The sequence below is a fragment of the Neofelis nebulosa genome, chromosome 4 (assembly GCF_028018385.1).
Source record: "Neofelis nebulosa isolate mNeoNeb1 chromosome 4, mNeoNeb1.pri, whole genome shotgun sequence".
NCBI lineage: Eukaryota > Metazoa > Chordata > Mammalia > Carnivora > Felidae > Neofelis > Neofelis nebulosa.
This window is the reverse complement of record NC_080785.1, coordinates 149,032,198-149,054,362: the sequence shown is the minus strand read 5'-3', so window position 1 is coordinate 149,054,362 and position 22,165 is coordinate 149,032,198. Positions and strand designations below refer to the sequence as shown.

At 50.5% G+C, this 22,165-nt stretch overlaps 1 protein-coding gene across 3 annotated transcripts in view; it reads left to right on the top strand.

Moving 5' to 3' along the window:
- The window catches only part of NISCH (nischarin), a 33,864-nt gene that overhangs the window by 860 nt on the left and 10,839 nt on the right, over window positions 1-22,165 (top strand). For 2 of the 3 annotated variants that reach the window (XM_058726680.1, XM_058726681.1), the window contains exons 2-13: window positions 1,560-1,643; window positions 2,257-2,439; window positions 10,331-10,379; window positions 11,354-11,517; window positions 11,884-11,979; window positions 13,348-13,443; window positions 14,880-15,032; window positions 15,681-15,749; window positions 16,247-16,432; window positions 17,116-17,244; window positions 18,384-18,497; window positions 18,852-18,963. In XM_058726680.1, the coding sequence (XP_058582663.1) occupies window positions 1,560-1,643; window positions 2,257-2,439; window positions 10,331-10,379; window positions 11,354-11,517; window positions 11,884-11,979; window positions 13,348-13,443; window positions 14,880-15,032; window positions 15,681-15,749; window positions 16,247-16,432; window positions 17,116-17,244; window positions 18,384-18,497; window positions 18,852-18,963 (1,435 nt within the window). Of the gene's footprint in view, window positions 1-1,559; window positions 1,644-2,256; window positions 2,440-10,330; window positions 10,380-11,353; window positions 11,518-11,883; window positions 11,980-13,347; window positions 13,444-14,879; window positions 15,033-15,680; window positions 15,750-16,246; window positions 16,433-17,115; window positions 17,245-18,383; window positions 18,498-18,851; window positions 18,964-19,551; window positions 20,650-22,165 lie in introns of those variants that run through there. The other variant, XM_058726682.1, reaches the window with a different exon arrangement.

Below are 22,165 nucleotides of genomic sequence, written 5' to 3'. Positions count from 1 at the left end.
GGGAGGGGAGGGGGGCAGGGGAGGGGGGCGGTGGCTGTCGGGGCAGCAAGCCGCCCACACACTTCAATCAAGGCTGGGGAGGTGGAGAACAGAAAAGGGGGATGGAGTTCCAGACTGTGATGGAGTTGGAAGGCTTTTCTGGGTCTGGATGGGGTTGATCACCAGGCTGCTGGACCTGGTAGGCTGCCTAGCAGGGACTGGTCTTGGGGTGGGGGCGTGTTGAGCATCTCCCAGCCTCTGGTTCTTTGTTCCCTGAGGGTGGGAAGTGGTGGGGGTGGGGGGCTTTGGCCCTGCCTTCACCCCACCCCTTTGGGCCTCATCCTAACCCTCCTCCTAAGGGTCATTTCCCTGGCTCTTTTTCCTTTCCTGGGCAGCAGGAGGGAGAGGGAAGCTGCCAGGCTGGAAAGAGGGGCTTGGGGAGGATCCTGGAGCAACAGGCCGGTCCTAAGAGAAATGGCTGCTCTTCCTTGGAGGCTTCAGCTGAGTTGATTATTTCTCCTCCCCCTTCCCTGCATGCTGCAGAGAGGGGAAGGACACTGGGACCAGAGGGCCTCTCCAGGTGAGGGTTAAGGTCTCTGAGCGGATGGCTGGCTGTCCATCACCCCTAAGCAGCATTCAGCTGGGACGGCAGTTCCAAAAAGCTCTCATTCGGAGGGGTTGAGGCCTTCCTCTGCATGGGTACCAGGGAAGTGGTGATCCAGGCTGACCCTACGGCTTTGTCTCTGGCTGTGCTGAGTTGAATATTATTAACACACCTACGTTTGTTGAACATTTGCTACATGTCACGCCTTGTACAAAGCATTTTACGTGAATTACTTTATTCGATTGTTAAGCCTATCAGATTTTAAAGTGGAAAAACTGAGGCTCAGAGAGAATTTAGGCTCCCAGTCACTTACATAAGCCACAGCCGGGAAATGGCAGAACCTGAGTTTTGAACTCAGGCTTTCCTTGACTCCAGGGCCCATTCCCTTAACCGCTAAGCTATATTGCCTTCTGCTAGGATTTGATTGTTCATCACTGCTCTTCCCCCGCCCTCCCATCAACTTCTTAGTACTTTGACTCCTGGCTCAGCAACGGAAATCATAGCCATGAACCAGCTGAAAGCTTTGGGAAGGGACTTGCTTCTAGGATATAGTTGGGGCACCTGGAAAAATATACAGCAGAGAAGCTAGTCCCTCCAGACCTCACCCTGTTATGCCTCCCCTGGAAGGGTGGCCTTGCCTGCAGCTCAGGTTGGAGGCTGGAAGTAAAAAAAAAAAAAAAAAAAAAAAAAAAAAAAACTAAAGAGATGGCTTGATAGGATGGTCACCTTTTTTGTTCCTCACTGTTGCACAGAGCCACAGATTGATTCCATGTGCCTGCCAGCCAGTGCTAGGACTGTGGAGGAGGTTGAGAGGGGGTCCTGCTGCTTAGGGTCAGATGCGGAGGCTAACAGGCAAGGGCAGCCTAGCTTTGGCCTGGGTGCTGGGACCGTCTGGGTGGCCTGCAGCTATTGCTGAGGGGAGAACTAGGCTTTCCTTGTTGCTGGCTGGGCAAGGACTATTGGTTTTCCCTTGTAGGTTTACATCATCCAGGTCACTGTTGGCAGCCATGAATGGACAGTCAAGCACCGCTACAGCGATTTCTATGATCTGCACGAAAAGGTAACTCTTGAGAACTGGGGATCTGTGTCTCAGGGATTGGGGTGGGGGGGGGGGGGGGGAGGGGGCGGTGCTTTTAGGCCAAATTCCCATTGTGCCACACATTAAATTTAGGGCAAAACCGGCTCCATGCCTATAATGTTTAGTTTCCTGGGGAGGAAACAGGTTTGAACTTATTTCACCTTACTGTAGCTATTCCAGAGCCTATACTTTAATATCCAGCTGTGATTCCATTTCTTTCTTTGTTTTTGGGTAGAGCTGCCTTTCTCTGGGTCATTTGCAACATGAGTGTTTTAAAGACAGAGTACCGCCCTGATTCTTTTCCATTCTGGTTTGGAAAAGATGATGGTTTTTAGAGGCCTGGAGGTATTTTCTGAATGTCTCCACAGTCTCCAGATGGAGCTCCTTGTCTGGGATTGTACTGGTATTTCTAATCCTAGTTGACTCTGATGAGGCCAAGTTCCAGATGCACTAGTTTGGTCACTAATTCTGACACTGCTGCCAAGACGGTTTGTGGAAGTTGTGACAGGCTCCTGTCCTCAGGCTGCTTGCCTTGGTCCTGCACCATTGCAGAATCTCTTGGTCTGTGGTTGACCGTGCTTCTGTTTTCTTACAGCTGGTTGCAGAAAGGAAAATTGATAAAAACCTACTTCCGCCCAAAAAGATAATTGGGAAAAACTCGAGAAGCTTGGTGGAAAAGAGAGAGAAGGATCTGGAGATCTACCTGCAGACGCTCCTGGCCACCTTCCCTGGTGTGGCCCCCAGCGTGCTGGCCCACTTCTTACATTTTCATTTCTATGTAAGTTCCTCCTAGGTGTCCCCTTGCAAGCCTGCAGCCACCACAGCTCGAGGCATAAACCAGCGTTCAGTCTCAGCTTTCAGGAGAGGTGGGCTGGGGTTTGACCCCGAGGTTAGAAAGATGTAGGAACATCACTGGGGTGGGGACGGGATATGGGCAGGAGCATGTTTGTTGACAGATTTGCTCTAAATTAGACTGTAGCCACAGACAGGTTTTCCTTTACCACATGGCATTTTGTTGAGCAAAAACAGCCTGTGGGTGTTGAAGCTAGTTTTCCGTCCAAATGGATGGGGGTAGATTAGAAACAGCTGACACCTGGCACAGACTATCATTTCGTTGTTGGTTTACAGCTCAGGACTAAGGAGTCAGGCTGTGTCAGCAGAATATTGCTATCTGAGGGCATCTTCAGGGTCCAGGGTGCCGAGTGTCCGTAGATAGATAGACTGCAGTATATGCCCTGGAGCAGCTCTGTACTCCCTTTGGATAGAGGAACAACTTTCATGGGCTGCTGGTGACAGGACGAGCTGTCACACTTCACACAGGGAAGTTCAGCTGTGTGAAACTCAAACATTGAAAACAGCTAACAATTCCACTTCTGCGAATTTATTCTAGTGGGGGAAAGTCAGGCCACTGTGAAAAGGATATAGGTATGGGTGGCTCCAGTCGGTGGCTAAGTAGGTTGAGAATCTGACTCTAGATTTCGGCTCAGGTCACGATCTCACTGTTTGTGGATTCACACTCCGCATTGGGCTCTGTGGTGGCAGTGTGGAGCCTGTTTGGGATTCTCTCTTTCTCTCTCTCTCTCTCTCTCCCCCTCCCTCTCCCCCTCTCCCTCTCTTTCTCTCTCTCTTTCTCTCTCTCTTTCTCTCTCTCTTTCTCTCTCTGCTCCTCCCCAGCTCGCTCATGCCTGCCCCCCTTCTCTCTCAAAGTAAATTTAAAAAAAAGAAAGGAAAAGAAAAGAAAAGGATATAGGTACATTCCAGGATAGTAGCAAAATACTGAAGACTATCAAAAGTCCAGTGGAGGCGGTTTTTTAAAAAATCACAGGATTTTTGATCATGTAATTGGATATTCTGCTAGAAAATGATGGTGTAGCTGTGGATTCATTGACAAAGGAAAATAGGTATATTACTATATGAAATGAGAAGGCTATAAAATGGTCCTGTTTTTTTGAAAATAGGTTTATGTGGGAATATTTGTCCAGGAAAATTCTGAAAGATCATATACCACAATACTAAGAGTCATCTCTGGGTGATAGGTTTTTGGATAATTGACATTTAATCGTTTTCCCTCTGTGTGATGAAGATATGGAAGAACCCATTCCATTTTCAGGCTTACCTTTTAGGAAGGGACCTGTAGGTTGTGGCCTTAAAGGCTCCAATAATGTTTAAAACACAACTTTCTTGAAGTGCTTTCAGAGTAGGACAGTTGAACCTTTCTTGGAGTGCTAGATAGAGCCTGGAAATTTGGTGATAACGCTAGTATTGGGTCACTAAGCTTGGAGGGCCTGTGAGGAAAAAGGGTGACATTTACAGGTGGCATGTATCTATATAAATGCTGCGGATTTTATTCAGCATATACCAGTAGTGTATGTGGCTAACAGTTTCCTGTTGTAGGTTTTTTTTTTTTTTACATTTTCTTTCTGTATGTGAGGAAAAATTTGCATTCCTTACGGGAGTTTTTCAGAGAAACTATCGGTTAGTATTTTAGGAAATGCTGTTCTTTAAGAAAGCCTTGATTAGTCATTAAAGGCTAAAACTTGATAAGCAGCCCTTTGAAAGTATAATTCATTACTTAAAACCTAGGCCTTTGAGGAACAAATCTCCTGGCTACCTCAGGTTTGCCCAGCTCTGAGCATGGAAAGGCCTGGGCTGCTCTTCTGAGATAGGTTTGCCTGAGGTAGGCCTGGGCTGGCCCACATCTGAGGTTCTGGTTTGAGGCATGCTCTACTGTTTGGAACATATCGGACATATCGAAATTACTGTTATCACAAAGGCCCATGGGAGTGCCTGGGTGGCTCAGTCGGTTAAGTGTCCAACTTCAGCTCAGGTCATGTTCTCGCAGTTTGTGAGTTTGAGCCCCTCATCAGGCTCTTTGCTGACAGCTCAGAGTCTGGAGCATGCTTCGGATTCTGTGTCTCCCCCCTCTCTGCTCCTTCCCCAGCTTGCTCTCTGTCTGTCTCTCAAAAAATAAAAAATAATAAAAAATAAAAAAAAAAGAAGAAGGGCCCTGGGTTGTATACATGCAAAGATTTTAAAAAAGTAATTGACCCATCATTACCGTAAATCCTGGTTTCTCAGCTGTGGCACTGTTGACCTTTGGGGCTGGATGATTGTCATGAGGATTGTCCTGTGCACTGCTGAGCGGCATCTCTGTACTCTGCCCCCTGGACGCCAGTAGCCGCCCCAGGTTGTGACAACCAAAATGGCCTCATGCATTGGCAAATATTCCCCTGAGGGACAAAATTGCACCTGGTTGAGAACCACTAGATCTTCAAATGAGTTTGAACAAACAGGACCTGAAAGATTTGTCAGCCTTTTCTGTAGGCTGGAAGCTCTTAAGGGAATGTTTGTGCCGCCCTTTGTCCCATCAGCATCCTCACTGAAATTATTCCCAACGTGTTCCACTTCTTGTGGGGCTGACGTTGGACAGGGCTGGCTCAGGGAACTCTACTTGTCCTGAGCCTGGTTTTTTGGTTTTGTTTTGTTTTTTCGTTAAAATAGAATTCACATACCATAGAATTCACTCTTGTAAGGCATGCAGTTCCTTGGTTTTAGTATATTCACATCGTTGTGTGGATATCACCACTGTCTAATTCCAGAACATTCATCATTCTGAAAAGGAACTGTGTACCCATCAGTAATCACTGATGTACTTTCTGTACCCCATGGATTTGCCTATTCTGGACATTTCATATAAATGAATCATACAAATGTGGCCTTTTGTGATGGGCTTCTTTTGCTTAGCATGATGCTTGCAAGGTCCATTTGTATTGTACTCTGGTCCTTTTTTGGCTGAGTAATATTCTACAGTTTAGATGTACGACATTATCTTTCAGTCGACGGACATTTGGGTTTCCACGTTTTGGCTATTATGCATAATGCTGCTGTGAACACTCACATATAAGTTTTTATATGGACCATATATTTTCCTTTCTGTTGGGGATATATAAAGAGTGGCATTGCTGGGTCCTGTGGGGAGCTGCCAAAATTTTTCCATTTGACATTCCTATCAGTAATATACAGGCTCTCTTCCCCCCACATCCTTGTCAAACTTGGTACTGTCCACTTTTTTTGATAGCCATCCTAGTGGGTGTGAAGTGGTGTCTCCTTGTTTTGATTTGCATTTCCCTAATGAGGCTGCCTCTTTTCGTATGCTTATTTGTCATTTGTATACTGTCAGTGGAGAAATGTATTCAGATACCCTTGGCATTTTATTTTTTCATTTTTAATTAAAAAAATTTTTTTTAACGTTTGTTTATTTTTGAGAGGGGAGAAAGGGAGGGGCAGAGAGAGGGGGAGAACAATACGAAGCAGACTGCAGGCTCTGAGCTGTCAGCACAGAACCCCATGCGGGGCTCAAATCATGCCCTGAACCGAAGTCAGACACCCAAACCAACTGAGCCATCCAGGCGCCCCTCCTTGGCACTTTAAAAAATTAGGTTACTTGTGTTTTTGTGGTTGAGTTTTAGGAATTTTTAAAATATATTCTGGGTATTAGACCCTTATCAGAAATGTGATATGTAAATATTTTTCCTATTGTGCAAATTGTCTTTTCATTTTCTTGGTACTGTCCTTTGAAACACGAAAGTTTTAGATTTTGATGAAGTTCATTTCATCCATTTTTTTTCCTTTGGTCACTTGTGTTATTGATGTCCTTAGAAAGCATGGTCTAATCCAAGATTACAGAACTTTAGAGCTTTGTTTTCTTCTTCTAAGACTTTTATGGTTTTAACTCTTATATTTAGGTCTTTCATCCACGTCGAGTTAGTTTTTGTTTATGGTGTGAGGTAAGGGTCCAACTTCATTCCTTTGCAGTGTGGATTTTGATGGCAAGGCAAGAAAGCAGTTCATCTGTCTGTGGCCAGCTCTGAGCCGGAGAATCCAGGGGCTGGGGCAGCCCAGCCACCTGTGTTGCAGTGAGTGGGTGGGTACACCTTGGCACTGGGCCTGTTGCTGTGCTGTTTCCCTCCAGATAGCTGTGGCTCAGTACTCCTGGAACTCTCAGTGATAAACCTCATCCCAACACCCCCCAAGCAGAGGTTTTCAAATTCAGTGAAATGGAATCCCACAGAGAATTTTAGCACACCATTTTGAGGCAGGATGTCAACCAGTGGACTTAGGAGGCAAGCCGCTTCCTGACTGTTTCTTCTAAGTCAGTCATTTGACCTCTCTGTGTCTCAGTCCTTCCTTTGTAAGCTTGGGGGTGATGTCCCCCAAGCTTGAGAATTGGTGGAGACCGTGCAGTGAAGGTAAAGAGCCTGGAAGAGCAGTGGGCCCATGGGGGCTCACCAAATGCCATCCAGTGCTGGCTGCCCTGGTAAGGAAAGGCATCCAATTCTTGTCAAAGGTGGCATTCCTGTCATTTTCTTATTTTAAAGCCAGTTGTCTAGGACGAAGGCGCTTTATGAAATTTGAAATCAGGAGCTGTGATAGGACTGTTACCACCTTAACATCAGCCTTAGTATCCGCATCCATTCTTTGTCTCAGTGGCAAGGTACTGAGGCTGTGAGTGGTAGCAGATTTCTCTGCAGCATCCTTATGGTCTTGGAGCTCTCCCCAGTAAATATTTAGCCTTGAATGTCTCAGTGGGGAATTTTTACTTAAAGCCGAATTGCACATAACATACCCGTCTCCTGCTAGAATGCCTCATCACAGTCATGAAATAAGAGCTATATAGGGCCCGCCAACCCTTAGCATGTGTGTGAGTGAACCACGTAGTGACATGTGATGGCGTCCCTTGTTTGTGCCCTGCTAACAAGTACCCTGTGCTCTGCCCAAGCAGAAGCGTCGGACTGGCCTGGGGTTATGTCTTGAGCACAGCCACGTGTGCTGTGGGGTGCACTGGGTTGCAGGGTGCCACATGCACAGACGTAGCTTTTGATCTACAGCCTGACTAGTTTGTGGCGCATTTGTGTGCAGCTCACACTGCTGCCTGAGGGCGTACACCAACACGTGATCCTGGTAGGCGGCTGATTGACTGGTCTAGCACCCATTTAGGGATGGGTGTTAATGGTTTTTAAACATACCTAATTTTACTGAAAAATTTTTTGAGGTATAAAGAATGTCTTTTTTTAAAAATGCATTTTGGGGGTACCTGAGTGGCTTAGTCAAGTGTCCTGGCTCTTGATCTCGGCTCAGGTCATAATCTACCATTTTGTGAGTTCAAGCCCTGTGTCAGACCTTACGCTGACAGCACAGAGTCTGCTTCGGATTCTGTCTCTCCCTCTCTGGCCCTCCCCCACTCACACTCTCTTTCTGTCTCTCTCTCTCAAAATAAAGAACCGTAAAAAAAAAAAGGCATCTCAATTCAGACATTTGTGGCACCCCAAAGCACTTTAGGTCCCCTCCACCCAGATTGGGTGAGGTGTGTGGGAGTCACCTTTCCCTTCAGGTGACCTAACAGAATCTGCAGTGGCTTAGATGGGGGGGGGGGGGGCACTGAACCCCATCCCCACCCTCCCACACCAGGAGAAAGCCTGATTCTGCTCACCTTTGCTCTGCACACAAGGCTACAGCTTAACCAGAATACTCTGAGGCGGCCAGCAAAATGCTTCTGTTAGGAGACTTGAACTCTCAATTCAGGGGCCAAGATGTTCCTTTTTTCCTGTCCCATGAAGTCTCCCCAGATGAAGATGAGCCTGGGAGACAAAGTGTTGCAGCAGTGTGCACCTCCTGTGCCCCAAAGAGTGGGAGAGAAATTGTCACATAGTTTGCTGCTTAGATTGCCCCGAAGTAAAACCCCTGTTCTCTGCTTAGCATGAGTCCTTGGCCCTCACTAATCTCTCTCAGCTTTCTGTGTTTTCTGGAAATGCCAGCCTTGTCCTATTGGCAAGGTTGGCATTGAAGCCAGCTGCCCAAAGAAATGCAACATTATTAGGTCAGATGGAGGGCAGGGAGCCCTTTCTTGCAGGAGACCTTTGGGATCCCCAGGGTCACTAGCACAGGTCAGAAAGTTGCTGCTCAGGAACCTGCCTCTTTCAGGACTCACCAGGTGATGCTCGGGCAGCGGACTTAACTTAGAGATGGGCTGCGGCCCTTAAAACTATTGGCCGAGAAACGAGCCTTTGGACCATTCCAAGCTCTTCAGTTCTTCACAGCAGTCAAGGAAACTATAATTGAGTTTAAGTTGTTGCAAGAGACTGAAGTTGAACTTCACCATGAATGGAGAGCCTCTCTCCTCCCTAGCTGGAGCCCTGTCCTGCTCAGAGCCTGTGTTGTCCTGGTGGCCCCTTTTCATCTGACCTTTCATCCGCTGGGGCCACATTTGCTCATTTTTCTCCCTTGGGCTTTTTGTCCATTTGTGATGCCAAAGGGGCTTATTCTCGTAGAACATGTAAACTGAATTTTAAGCAGCTTAAAGAAATAAACACATTTTAAAAAGCCAGTATAAGGTACTGAAAGAAAAATTAGAGGAATATTTATATAATCCTGGGGTTGGGGAAGGGCCCTGAAGTCACGAAGAAAAAGAAGCACAGATTAAACAACTTTTATAAAATGGAAAAATCTCTGTGTCAGGAAAACTGCCACAAACAAAGGTAAAAGGCATGCACAACAGGAAGAAGATACAGCATATAAACAACTTTAACATGTCCATCATGTATGAAAGGTAAGGGCACAGACAAACTACAGAGAAAAACAAGAAAAGGACACTGTGTCTCCAATCTGGTGCCTATTGAGTCCCATAAATATGTGAGTCGCATGTCCCGGTGGCAGAGCTGTTCCCATGAGTTACGAAGGCAACTGTGTGGCCTCCATCTGGGCCTGTTTACCAGAAGGCTGCCATCTGTCAATTTGTTAAAATTCTTACCTGCAGGATTTGCAGCTGGGGGGCCCTACTGTTCCCACAATTATACACAAAAGCACTGAGGCAGTTGGTGACGTACAGAGAGAGCCTTCAAGGCCAAATGACTGTGCTGCTTTTTGGCCAATTTCTATAAAATTGGAGAATACGGCACCTCTCCACCTCAATTTTCTCATCTGTGAAACTGAGTTCAAAATGCCATCTTCCTCACATGGGGCATTGGGAAACCTGAGTGTGCCAGTATGCAGTAACTGCTCAGGGGGTTCAGACCCCAGCATACCAGCTGTTATGTGACTGTGGGCTTAGCCTGTCAGGCCTCATTAAAGAAGTCCTTTCCTGTCTCTTCTGTATGAATTTGGGGCCAAGTGGACTGGTGCAGGGCTTGCTGGATAAGCATAGAAAGAGAGCAGGTGCTCACTTGGAATGTGAAAGAAAGTAGAAACGGTCCCTCGTAGAAGAAATAGGACTTTCTCTCTGTCACGCCGTCTCCTAGGATCTTCTGGGGCCAGTTTTAGGAGCTGCTGGCTTCCCAGCTGGGTCTCTGCATAACCAGGCTTTGCTGGCCTCCTGGGCCTCATGTGTGAGCCAGGGCCTGTGTGCTGAGAGTCACCACAATAGTCTGCTTTCCATTCTGCCTTTGAGGTGACATTCCAAATATCCACAGAACTGGAAATATTCACTTTCCTTTCCTGGGCACTTTGACTTCTAGTTTACTTTCTCTTTTGTTGTATATCATAATCTCTTTTTGTTACATTAACTTTCTAGAGAGCTGGCGTTGCAGCAACAGAGGTGGGTAGCAGGGGATGTGTGCGTCCCAGTGACTGGGGGCAGAGGGACTTCCTAACTGTGGGTTCTGTTTTCTCTGCAGGAGATAAATGGCATCACCGCAGCACTGGCTGAAGAGCTCTTTGAAAAAGGTATGTGGCCAGGAGTCCCTGAAATACTGTGTAACTCACCCAGCCCTGTTAGGCAGTTGGGGACCCAGGGTGGCGCAGAACTCCGTCCACATCTGTTGTGCTGGGCTATGAGTCCTAGCCAGGGCCCACCTCCCTGGGGTTTTGCCCAAATCCCTGGATCTGGTCCACAGCTGAGCCTGCCTGTCTACCTGCCCTGAGGGCAGCCAGGTCCGAGAAGCTATGGACCTTACCTGAGTACTCTTTTGAGTCTCTGTGTTGGGGGCTAACCCCAGGCTCAGGATCTAGTCCGAAGCCCTGAGGTGGAGTTCTGGAAGGTAGGTGGCAATGCTGCCCTCTTACACCTGGTTTGTCCTTACCTGAAAGAGGTTAGACGTCAAACAGAAGCCAACCCAGGGTCGTGGCCCTGCCAGAGAGCATAGTAACAGTAGCTGACGTGTAATGAGTGTTTCCCGTAGTTTAGCCCTGTGTTGGGCATCTCACTGCCTTCCTTCCGGGATGTGCAGATGAGGACACTGAGAACGAGAAGCCTGGGAACCTGCTTCAGGGTACATGGCTGGGAGGAGCAGAGCAAGGACCAAGTGCCAGTCTGTCTGGTTGAGAACCCTGCCTCCTCACAGGTCCTGCACTGGGCTAACACCTTAGGCCTCACCTGATCACAGAGTGTTTGCATAGTAGAGGTTGTAGTGTGAGTCTGCTGCCCGAATGCCGCCTCGCATCAGCTTTATCCCAGCTCAGTGCCTCAGATTTTGACTCGGCCTCGCCTCGTGGAGGCTCCCCAGCCGCACATTCTCATGTCCCTTCCTTTGTAATCACGTGTCGTGGGTCTGCCCTGTGCCCACGTGAGCTCAGGACCATAGCTTCGTCCTGAGGGTGCTTGCCAAGTGCTTGTTAACTGTTGGCCACGTGGGCAGGTGCCCTGGCTGCACAGTGGGGCTGGTGCTGGATGCTCATCCTGTGGGGCGTGGCTGTTGCAGGAGAACAGCTCCTGGGGGCCGGAGAGGTCTTTGCCATCGGGCCCCTACAGCTCTATGCGGTCACCGAGCAGCTACAGCAGGGAAAGCCCACGTGTGCCAGTGGGGACGCCAAGACTGACCTGGGGCACATCCTGGACTTCACCTGTCGCCTTAAGTACCTTAAGGTAAAGCTGTGGCAGGTTGGTAATGGAGAGCCACCCCGTTGTGGGCACGTAGCCCGTGTGAGGCATAACAGCTCATTGGCTGGCAGCATGTGTGAAGGTGGCTGAATGGGCCCTGGGAGAAGGAAGGCCGTCTTGGGTGTTCTTGACACTGTGCTTCTGGCTGTGAGCACCAGGGGGCGTTGTGACCCAGTGCCCCCCTCGCTCAGAACCTCGGCTTTAGCCTGCTTTGTTGACCATGCATGTGGTGAGTGGAGGTGCGTGCCCGCTGCGAGTCACGTTTGGCAGCTGCTGCGGCACCGCCTCGTGAATGTGGCTGGGGAGCAGTTGCAGCAGCATCCCTAATTCAAGCCCTCTCTCTGGCCACAGGTTTCTGGCACAGAAGGACCTTTTGGGACTAGCAACATTCAAGAGCAGCTCCTGCCTTTTGATCTGTCAATATTCAAGTCTCTTCATCAGGTGGAGGTAAGGCCCAGGAGCCCTGGAGTTTAGGCAGGGCTGAGCCCATGTGGGTGTGGTCTTGCGTCTGATCATCTATAGCTGGAGAGTGTCTGGATTTACCCATAAGGCACTGTTTTCGCATTTGTCAGTATGTGGCAGACTCTGTCTGGGGGGAAGTCTGGCCTATCTGAAGGTAGAGAGAGAGGGGCCTCCACTCTCCTCGGCTGGTCTGCGTGTCTCCACTCCGGGCACAGGCAGCATTTGGACAGGACAGAGTATCAGTGCTTTGGCTCCCTCCTTCCATTGCTGGAGCTCAAGCGCTGGGGGTGCACCCTGAGGGTCTGGCAGAGGGCCTCTGCCTCCCAAGTCTGTGCCTCCCAGGGCAGGTTGGCAGAGGGCTTGGAGGGCTCTCTGCTCTCTGGTGTGCCCACGCCTGATGCTTTGTATCACTCCCTACTAAACTCCTGGGCTCACGATGCCATTTTGTTAACATTTTTTTAATGAAAGGGGACCCAGTAACAAATTTAAAAAAATGCTTCAAAGCATCTGCTTCTCGAGCATGGGTTTTGCGTTCAGCCCTGTGCCCTTATGCACACTTCTTGATGGAAGCTTCCCAACGGCCCTGTGAAATGGGTACTTTTATTCCCATTTTACAGTTGAGGAAACAGGGTTAGGGAAGTAAGGAGGTTTGTCCAGGACCATGAAGTTAATGAAGCTGGGATCTGAATCCAGCCAAGTCTAACTCCAGAGCCTCTGCTACCCGTTGGACTATGCTGCGTGCACATTCTGGGCTAGTCTCAGAGAACTGGAGTCCCACATCCCTTGATGGGAACCTGTGGTGCATGCCTCGACCAGTGCTGGCTGAGGAAGGGCTGGGAAGTGAGAGGAGGGCCCACCCCAGCCTTAGCCCACACAGGCTGAGGCCCCAGAGTCGGAGTCTCTGTATGGGTAGCACTCATGCACGTGCTCTGGCCTCTGGCCCACCCTCCCTTGCTGCAGGACTGCCGAGGCCAGTGAAGTAGGGCTGGGTGAGCAAGAGGGCCCATCACCAAAGAGCAGAAGCAGAAGGGGCAGAGAGAAGCCCCTTGCTTGCAAGCCCTGCTTTCCAGAGCCTGCACTTCCCATCCACCTGCCAAGCCCCAGCCAGCCCTTACAGAGAAAACGGAACATCAAGCTCGTGGTTCACTGTGCACATCGCTAGATTCTTCGGGGAATGTTTAGTTAGCACTAAAAATTGGGAAAAAGACTTAGGGTAGAGTTGCCTCCTGCCTCTTAGGATTTGGGTTTATTGATTGTTGTGCTTCTGTTGTGTGTGGGTGGTAGACACCCTTTTCCAAGACTTCTGATGGAGCAATGATGCCATTTCTGAGACGTAGCTGTTCTTTGTCCCAGATAAGTCACTGTGGTGCCAGGCACATACGGGGGCTAGTTGCGTCGAAGCCCACCTTAGCCACAATGAGTGTCCGCTACTCCGCAACCTCTATGAAGGTAAGCTCCACCCATTTCCTGCCTGGGGTGCTGGCTGAGAGACAAGGTCCTGCATTGTGGTCCTCTCTGCGCTGAGGATGGGTGTGAGCATCACTGCTGCCTGTCAGAGACACCGGATGCTGGACCTTCCCCTGGGCAGCAGCACACTCGTGCAGGTCCTCGTGGTGCTTGACAGTTCCTGGGATGCTTTAGTCTGTGCCTTCATCAAAAATCAACGCTGTTAGGGGTGCCTGGGTGGCTCAGTCAGTTAAGCATCTGACTTCGGCTCAGGTCATGATCTTGCGGTCCGTGGGTTGGGGCCCCGCGTCGGGCTCTGTGCTGATACCTCAGAGCCTGGATCCTGTTTCGGATTCTGTGCCTCCCTCTCTCTCTGCCCCTCCCCCACTTGTACACTTGTGATCTCTCTCTCTCTCTCTCTCTCTCACTCTCAAAATAAATAAACATTAAAAAAAAAGATCAACACTGTGAAACAAGGCAGTTGAAGGAACTAGGTCTCCCCTACCCCAAAAAGTCACTGGTTTTGGATGTGTGAACACATTGCTAGGCAGTGGCAAGTGGCAGAACGTTTATTAGATTGATAAAAATGTTTCTCCAAGGTTAAAACGCCCTGGCTTAGCACTTGTTCGTATCTTGTTCTGAGTGGACTTTAAGTAGATAGGTTGTAGAAATGCTGGTCCCTGTCATTTGTGTGTGAGCAATAGAAATGCTCAAATTGAGAATGTCAGGGGTTTTTTCCTATTTACTATTTTATGGATTGCATCTTAGTAGTGTTAAAGTCCATCTCAGGGTATAGAACAAACATAGTGGCTACTTCTGTGACTTACAGTGTATGATCCAGATTTGAGTTTGAAGACTCGAGGCCACTGGCTGAAATAGGAGGCTTATGTAATGAGCAAGGGTGTGGGGCAACTCGGCCTCTGTCCAAGGCACTCCCTGCTGCCTGGCTCAAAGGGCCCAAATTCATTCATTGAGGGAGGTGAGGTCTTCTGGGCAAAGCAAGGCAGACCTGCCTTCCTGCCCTTTGATGGTGCCCCTGCGTCCATGCTGCTACCCTGCAAAGTAATGGCTAAAAGGGCCTACTATCCTCAGTGGGGACCATAGTGCCAGTCTGGAAAGCACAGTTGCCTGGAAACACCATGAATTCTGAGCTTCAGCTCCTGAGGTTTAAGCCAGAAAAGGCATCACCACGAAGCATAAGGCTCTTCTGGGTTTGAAAAGCATTTGCTAACAAAGCAGGGTCAGAGCATATCCCAAGTGGCTGTTATGTTGCTAAGCTTTTCAGTTATTTCGCAATCATTTAAAGCTGTATGAACTGAAGCCTGTTTTAATGCAAGTTCACTTCCACATACTAAATATGCTGAAGCCCTTCCTGAAATTTTGCAATGATTGTGTTGCGTGAGGGCCAAGTGTGGTGCTCAACAGATGTTCTTACATAGGAAGTCCTTGTTCCCGAAGCCTCGGAATTTGATGAGTGGGAGCCAGAAGGCACGGCCCTGGAAGGCCCTGTGACTGCTGTCATCCCCACATGGCAAGCACTGACTACTCTAGACCTGAGCCACAACAGCATTTCCAACATCGACGAGTCTGTGGTATGCTCTCAGTAGCAGGCACCAGGGGCTTCTTTGGCCTGATCAAATCCTGAGGTTGAGTATTTGACTTGGCCTCTTCTAGAAGGACCATGGAAAACCTGTATCCAGTGCTCTGTGCATTGCTTGCAGTTTTTAAAGTTAATTTCAAAGTGGGGTTAATTAAAATAGGTGAGGTAGTGGATAGAGCCAAATGAATCCTACTGATTACATGCACATTTGATACAGAAACACAGTATGTGAAGGAATTTATGCCCAGGGGGTAGAGTGGAAAAATCCATGTGCCTGTATAAGAGTGACATCCAGATGATATTTGGGCATTAGGAGAGTAATTCCTGTATTTGTGCCTTTTGGTGGGGTTGGGCAGGGTTGTAGAAGAGGGATGGGCTTCCTTCCCTGTCTGGGACCTTGCATTTGTCATTTTTACAAGCCAAGTGTCCTATAAAAACAGTGGGTCATATTCAACACTGGAGGCCCGGGGTACTCCTGGGATGTGCTGCTGGGTGGGCACTGGAAGGGGTCACATCAGCAGCCCTGCAGAAGTGTCCAGCTGAGGGGTCCGTGGTCAAGAGGAAGCATCCCACCAGGTGCAAGGGCCACCTAGGATCCCGCCTCCCAGAGTAACCTCGAGTATCTCTTTTGTTTCACAAGAAACTGATTCCAAAGATTGAGTTCCTGGACCTGAGTCACAATGGAGTCCCGGTCGTGGACAACCTGCAGGTAATTCATGTCTTTTAAGGACCACCACCTGTGGGCTTCTCAAGGTCCCATTCTCCTGAGAATTCAGGAGGCTGATGTAGCCTTGGGAGTTTGGCCATATCCTGGGGTTTTCTCTCATAGGCACCCCAAAGATGTCTGGGTACACTAGAGGTTTACAGAGCCAGGGGCTGCTAGTGTTTCTTTAGGGTCTCAGTGATGCACTGGGCGATTGTTGCTCTAGTTTCAAAGAATGGGAGAAGGTATGGAAATCTAACTCAAGCATGGTGAAGATGATATGCCTCCATCACAATGATGGACAGCGCCTGCCCTGTGGGCCGTGATGCCTCTTTGGGGGTGCCACTGGGCCATGGTGCGTGCATGGGGGCAGGGGGATTCCCTTGCCAATAACTGTCCAAGGGAAGTGGGCGTTTGAGGGTGGAAGGCCTGCTGCACCTTTAGTGGCAGCCTGCTTTCTTGGGAGCCTCAACTTGTGTACCCGGTTTTCTATGCTGCTGCAGCACCTGTACAACCTCGTGCACCTGGACCTATCCTACAACAAGCTCTCCTCCTTGGAAGGGGTTCACACCAAACTGGGGAACATCAAGACCCTGAACCTGGCGGGCAATCTCCTGGAGAGTCTGAGTGGCCTGCATAAGCTCTATTCCCTGGTCAACCTGGATCTCCGTGACAACAGGATCGAGCAGGTGAGCCACAGCCCAGAAGGATCTCAGGGTTCTGGGATGTCTGTACCTTGGTATTTGTCACTTTATTTATTTATTTTTTTAATTTTTTTTTTTTCAACGTTTTTTATTTATTTTTGGGACAGAGAGAGAGCATGAACGGGGGAGGGGCAGAGAGAGAGGGAGACACAGAATCGGAAACAGGCTCCAGGCTCCAGGCTCCGAGCCATCAGCCCAGAGCCTGACGCGGGGCTCGAACTCACGGACCGCGAGATCGTGACCTGGCTGAAGTCGGACGCTTAACCGACTGCGCCACCCAGGCGGCCCCCTTTTTTTTTTTTTTTTTTTTTAAATTGGTATTTGTCACTTTAAAGAAGAGCGGGGGCCGGGCACACCTGGGTGGCTCAGTTGGTTAAGCAACTGACTTTGCCTCAGGTCACGATCTCGCGGTTCATGGATTCGAGCCCCGCATTGGGCTCTGTGCTGACAGCTCAAAGCCTGGAGCCTGCTTCAGATTCTGTGACTCCCTCTCTCTGCCCCTTCCCTGCTCGTTCTCTCTCTCTCTCTTTCTTGCAAAAATAAATAAATATTTAACAAATAAAGAAGAGCGGGAAGCTGCCTTTCACTGCCAAGAGGCCATCAGACATGTTGCCCTGTTGGTGAAGCATTCAAAACAGGGATGATGGCAGGGAACTCGTATCTTACAGATGGAGGAGGTCAAGAGCATTGGCAGCCTCCCGTGTCTGGAGCACGTGGCTCTACTGAACAACCCTCTGAGCATCATCCCTGACTACCGGACCAAGGTGCTAGCTCAGTTTGGAGAGAGGGCCTCCGAGGTAAGCTGCTGGGGTAGGTCGGCTCTGTCAGAGAGACAGTCTGGATGGAGTCTGGCTTTTCACAGGCAGCACTGGAGGTGATGTCCACTGTTTTATGCCTGCTTGCTTCGGAATGACATCTGGCCCTTAAGGGTCTTTTAGTTCTGGGAATTCTGCTGCCTCCTCAGGAAGAGGCTTTCTTGCTTCTTCTATGGGGACGTCAGCTGCCGTGGTTCCCACTAGCTTCCCTCATGTCCTCTCTGTCAGAGCTTCAGGCCAGGAAGGCTCCCCGTGAACCAACAAGCACAGAGTGAGGGTGGAAGGACTGTCTTCAACTTGTTAAAAAGTCAAACTGTTTTTTGTGGGCTACAAACATAAAGGGTTTGCCCGCCTTTGCCAGTATAGTTTAGCACAGTGTCTGCTGCTTGCTGAGTGTAATCTGGCCACCTGCCACCATGCCAACTGGACAGATCCTTAGCCAGATTCACCCGTCTTTTCGGTCTCAAGTAGGCCCCGCCCCGTTCTCCCCAAATCCCGGGCCAGAAGATACCTGGGTGTCTTCATCCTTCCCCCACCACCCTCCTCATCTCTTTTCAGCCCTGGTGCCCCTTTCTTCGCACCGTCACCAAGACCATGTTCACAGGATGTCCTCCTCCTACCCTCCCAGGCTGCATGGTGTGGTGTCAGCTCCTCCCGCAGGTCCTTGGGACCATCCTTCATTCGAGCACACTGCCACCCCTCACTGTTTGCCAGCCACAGTGTCCTCCTCTATTGGCGGATGGGGGTCCTTGCTCTTCTGCCTGTTCCCCCGCCCAGCAGCCCTCCCCTTGCTCTTCACTGATCTGAGTTTTGCCATAACTGGGGGCTTGGTTCAGGTCGCTGCCCCCATGCCCAGCCACCCAAGAGGCCTTCACAGTGGATCCTGTACCCTCCCCTTCTCAGAGAGGGACTCCAAAAAATGGACCAGGTGGTGTGGGAACTCCCAGGTCATTTCCATGGGTGGCGAAGGGCTCACCTGCCAGGGGGCAGAGCCTCCCTTGGCCTCCTATGTCCTATGTCCTATGGCCTCCTATGTTGGGACCTGGCCCACACCTCAGCAGGGCCCCTGCCACTCTGCCCCCCTCAGCCCCTATGCTGACTCCATTCTCTGACCTCGGTAGGTCTGTCTGGACAACACGGCAACCACAGAGAAAGAGCTGGACACCGTGGAAGTGCTAAAAGCAATTCAGAAAGCCAAGGAGGTCAAGTCAAAGTTGAACAACCCAGAGAAGAAGGTGGGTCTTTATGTGGGAGGTGACAGGAGTGATGGTGAAGAGCCAGCTGAGGAAGGAGCTGGCTCACTGTGGAACCAGGCTGTAGAGTGCTCAGGTCCACTGCATCTCAGCTGTGCCTCTCCATGTCCTAGCTGCTTGACCTTGGGCAAGCCACACCCCCTCTCCTCACCTGTGCAAGGAGGGTGGTGGCAGCACCTGCCACATCGGGTTGCTGCGGACTAGGCCGGACCGCCTGCACCATCACCACACTTGTGAGAGCTGGGAGTTCCTCTCTCCTCCCCACTGACTATGCCGGGTTCTGTGCTTCCTGATCTTTCTCTCCTCTCCCGGGCTGACTTGAGCACTCCTCCTCAGATTGGTGAGGATTCCCGGCTCTCAGCTGCCTCCTGCGTCCGGCCCAGTGGCTCCCCTCCCAGCGTGGCTCCCACCTCTGCCTCCCTGCCCCAGCCCATCCTCTCCAATCAAGGTAATTGTGTATGTGTCTTTCCACCTGGCAGAGTCACACAGGTCCTGCTTGGGCCTCCTGGCTGGGGTTGGGGCTGATGCCGGCACCTGCTCCCTGCAGAGCTCAGACACAGGGAGGGCATGGTGCTATCTACAGGCTAGCGCCTCTTGGGGTGGCACAGAGTGGGGGGGGGTGCCAGCCTGAGTTCAGTTGTTTGCTTAGCTAGTACCCCTCGGTTGGTCTGAACGCCCACATCGCAGTTCCTATAGAATCCTGTGGGTTTCTGATGGGGCTGGGGGGCTGCCCTTTGAACAGGCTCAGGGCTGCTGCTCATAAGGACCCTAATCCCTGATAGGCATTGCGGGCAGATTGGTTCCTTGTTAAAGGGAAGCCGGGCCCAGTGACTTTCTGGAATCAGGCACCCTGGCCCCTGTGCAGGGAACTTTCTTTTATTGTTTCCTCACCTCTGTGGTTCTCACGGTGTGATTCAGCCCCCAAACACTGCGTGTGTGGGGCCAACATGGGCTGTCCGTGGACCCATGGAAGACCAGTTCCCTTCACCCGCCCACTGTCTTAGCGTTTTCAAAGGGCTTTCACCTCTGAACCCAGGCATCCTCGGAGATGAGTGAGTGAAGCAGGTCCCATGGGAGTGTCTGCTGGCCCGGCCCCCACGGAAGAGGGGAGGGTGTGCCGTCCCGAGTGGAGCCAAGGCTCGGGACACGCAGGAAAGAACGCCGCCCACCCGGGCTCCTGGAGACGCAGAACTTGGTGTGAGGTCTTGGGAAAACAGTTTGACCCTATGTTTCAAGAGCCAGAAAAACGTTCCCACCCCTTGACCTGGTAACCCCGCTGGTGGGGATTTTATCTTAGCGGGTTAAGTTAATGGGGAAGGGGGAGGCGAAATGCTCACTGCAGCGTTATTTACGCCAGCAAAACATGGGATGTAACAAGTGTCAGAGGATGCAAGGGAGATTGAGCTGTGGTACAAAATGCTCTGCCACCATGACATCAGAGAGAGGGGACCTGGGTCGGAAGAAAGGGGAAGTGCTCGAGTTAAATCGGAAAGCCCATGGCAGGGCAGCACACCAAGGTCATGACCGTGAGATTAGGGGAGAGAGTTCAGGAGAATGGAGTGGTGGTGGTAGGGGCCAGAGTGATTGTCCATCTGCTTTTGTAACACCCTTGACTGAGAAATTTTGGTTTTATTTTTTTACCTGAAAGGGAAGGGGGGTTTGTATCCCAGTGAAGAAGCTTTCCTGCCTCCTTCCCTGCCACTGGGCCAGGGCCCTCTTGGGGACTGCTGCCTCAAGCTGCCATGTCACAGCACCGGCTGGCCTGCTGGCCTGCAGAGGAGCCAAGCCGTGTGACTAGGCTTTTTGGGGGCAGGGAGACGCAACTGGTCCTTGAGGCTGGGAACCAGCCGGTTCTCAGTCAGTATGTTAAATCGATGAACGAGTGAGTGTGTGAATGAACAAGTGAGCAGAGAACCAGATAGTAAAGTGCAGACTGTGGGCAGGGGGATGTGAGGTGTCTGCCCCCAGAGCCGCAGCTGCAGGCAACCCTTCCCCCACTGCCCCACCCTTGGGGACATGCCACAGGGTGGCTCGCTGTAGTCTGCTCCCCCTTTCCCAGCTACCGGACATTTAGATGTTGTCTCCAGATTTGCACCTCTTATAAATAAAACTGCACTGGATGTCTTTGTGTGCACATCTCTTTCCTTTTTGTGAGAAACCACAGAATTCGGGCCCCATCTAGGCAATCTGATGCCGCTCGTCTCCTCCTCTGAGTGACCCTTCCTGACCACTTGTTTGTACAGTCCATGGTCCAGGAAGGAAGCAGAAAGACTGTCCCTGTCCACATTTCCTCAGTTCCAAACAGGGTGTGGGTGGGTAGTGGCAAGAAAACGTTTTTTCTCACTAAGGTGGAGAAATGTTTGTGTTCAGCTATGCGCTGCCCGTCTAGGGTCTTGCCTGGACGGGTCAGGGTTTTCCCCTAAGGGAGCAGTTATGCTCCCAGCCTGCTCCCACCTGTAGAGGTGAATATACTTGTGAATAAACTGGGTGCTCTCGAGTTAACACCAGGCCTCTGGTTATCTCAGGAGCTGTTAGCCAGCTTGTTGGAGCCATGGAGGATTGTGACCAGTAGGGGCTGACGTGTGAAATGCCAGAGTTGATTCTTCAGCCAGGTCTGTAGAGAAGTGGTTAGGAGCAGGCACCTGGGAGGCAGTCGGCTCAGTTTGCATCCCGGCTTCCCTGGCCGTGTTCCTTCAAGCAACTTGCAGCCTCTCTGAAGTTCTGTTTTCTCAACTGTAAAGTGGATGCACCCTACTTCATCGATTCTAAGATGCACCCGTTTCCACCTTGTGACTTGTCTGAAATTGAGATGCGTCTTTCAGTCAGTGGCGTCTCATAGTCGCTGTCAGCCAGCTGGTATTCGTGATGGAGTCGTGTGAAAGCCTTCCGTGGACATCTGCTAAGACCAAGATGGCGCCCCACCCACGCATCTTAGATTTGATGAACTGTGGTAAATAACGAGAGGTGTGCATGAGCTAATGCTGGGGGAGCGCTTAACACTGCTCCTGGCTCACCAGAAATGGTCAGTAAGGGCTTCCCTTCCCTGCATCTTTATCAGAGGTTTCCAGATGACCAGGACAGTGCCCCTGAGGAATGTGGAGTCTCTTGGGGAAGTGAGCTTGTGTACCCAAGGGAGAACAAGGCAGAATGATGTGGGGGCACTTGTAGAAGGGAGAGCCATGTCTAGAGCAGAGGGCTTTGCAGTGGAGGTTAGTATGTGAGGTGAACCTCAGAGGATGGCAGAATCTGAGCGAGTGAGGGAGGGGAGGGGTGGACTCCAGGAGAGAACAGTGTGCTTCATGCATGGCTGTGTGCTGCTGCCTTCCTGCCTGCATAGCGCCTACTGCTTTGCTTTTGGGGGTGTCTGGGTTTGGGCTGCTGGCCTGGCTAGCTCATGGGCAACGGCCTGGGCTGCATGAGTTGTCCTGTCCCTGGGGGGCAGCTGAGCTGGACGAGGGTCCGTGACCTCTGGAGCTCAGTCATTTCATCGAACCATGGTGACTAGTGGCAAAGCCAGGCTGTGGAGGCAAGCCCTAAGCTCCTCTAAACCTCTGCAAAACTGGGGTCAGTGCTCAGTATTGTCCTCACCAGCTGCATTTAGGAAAATGTTTTAAAGAGTCTTTATCCTCCTCCAGTGTAGAAGACGTTCG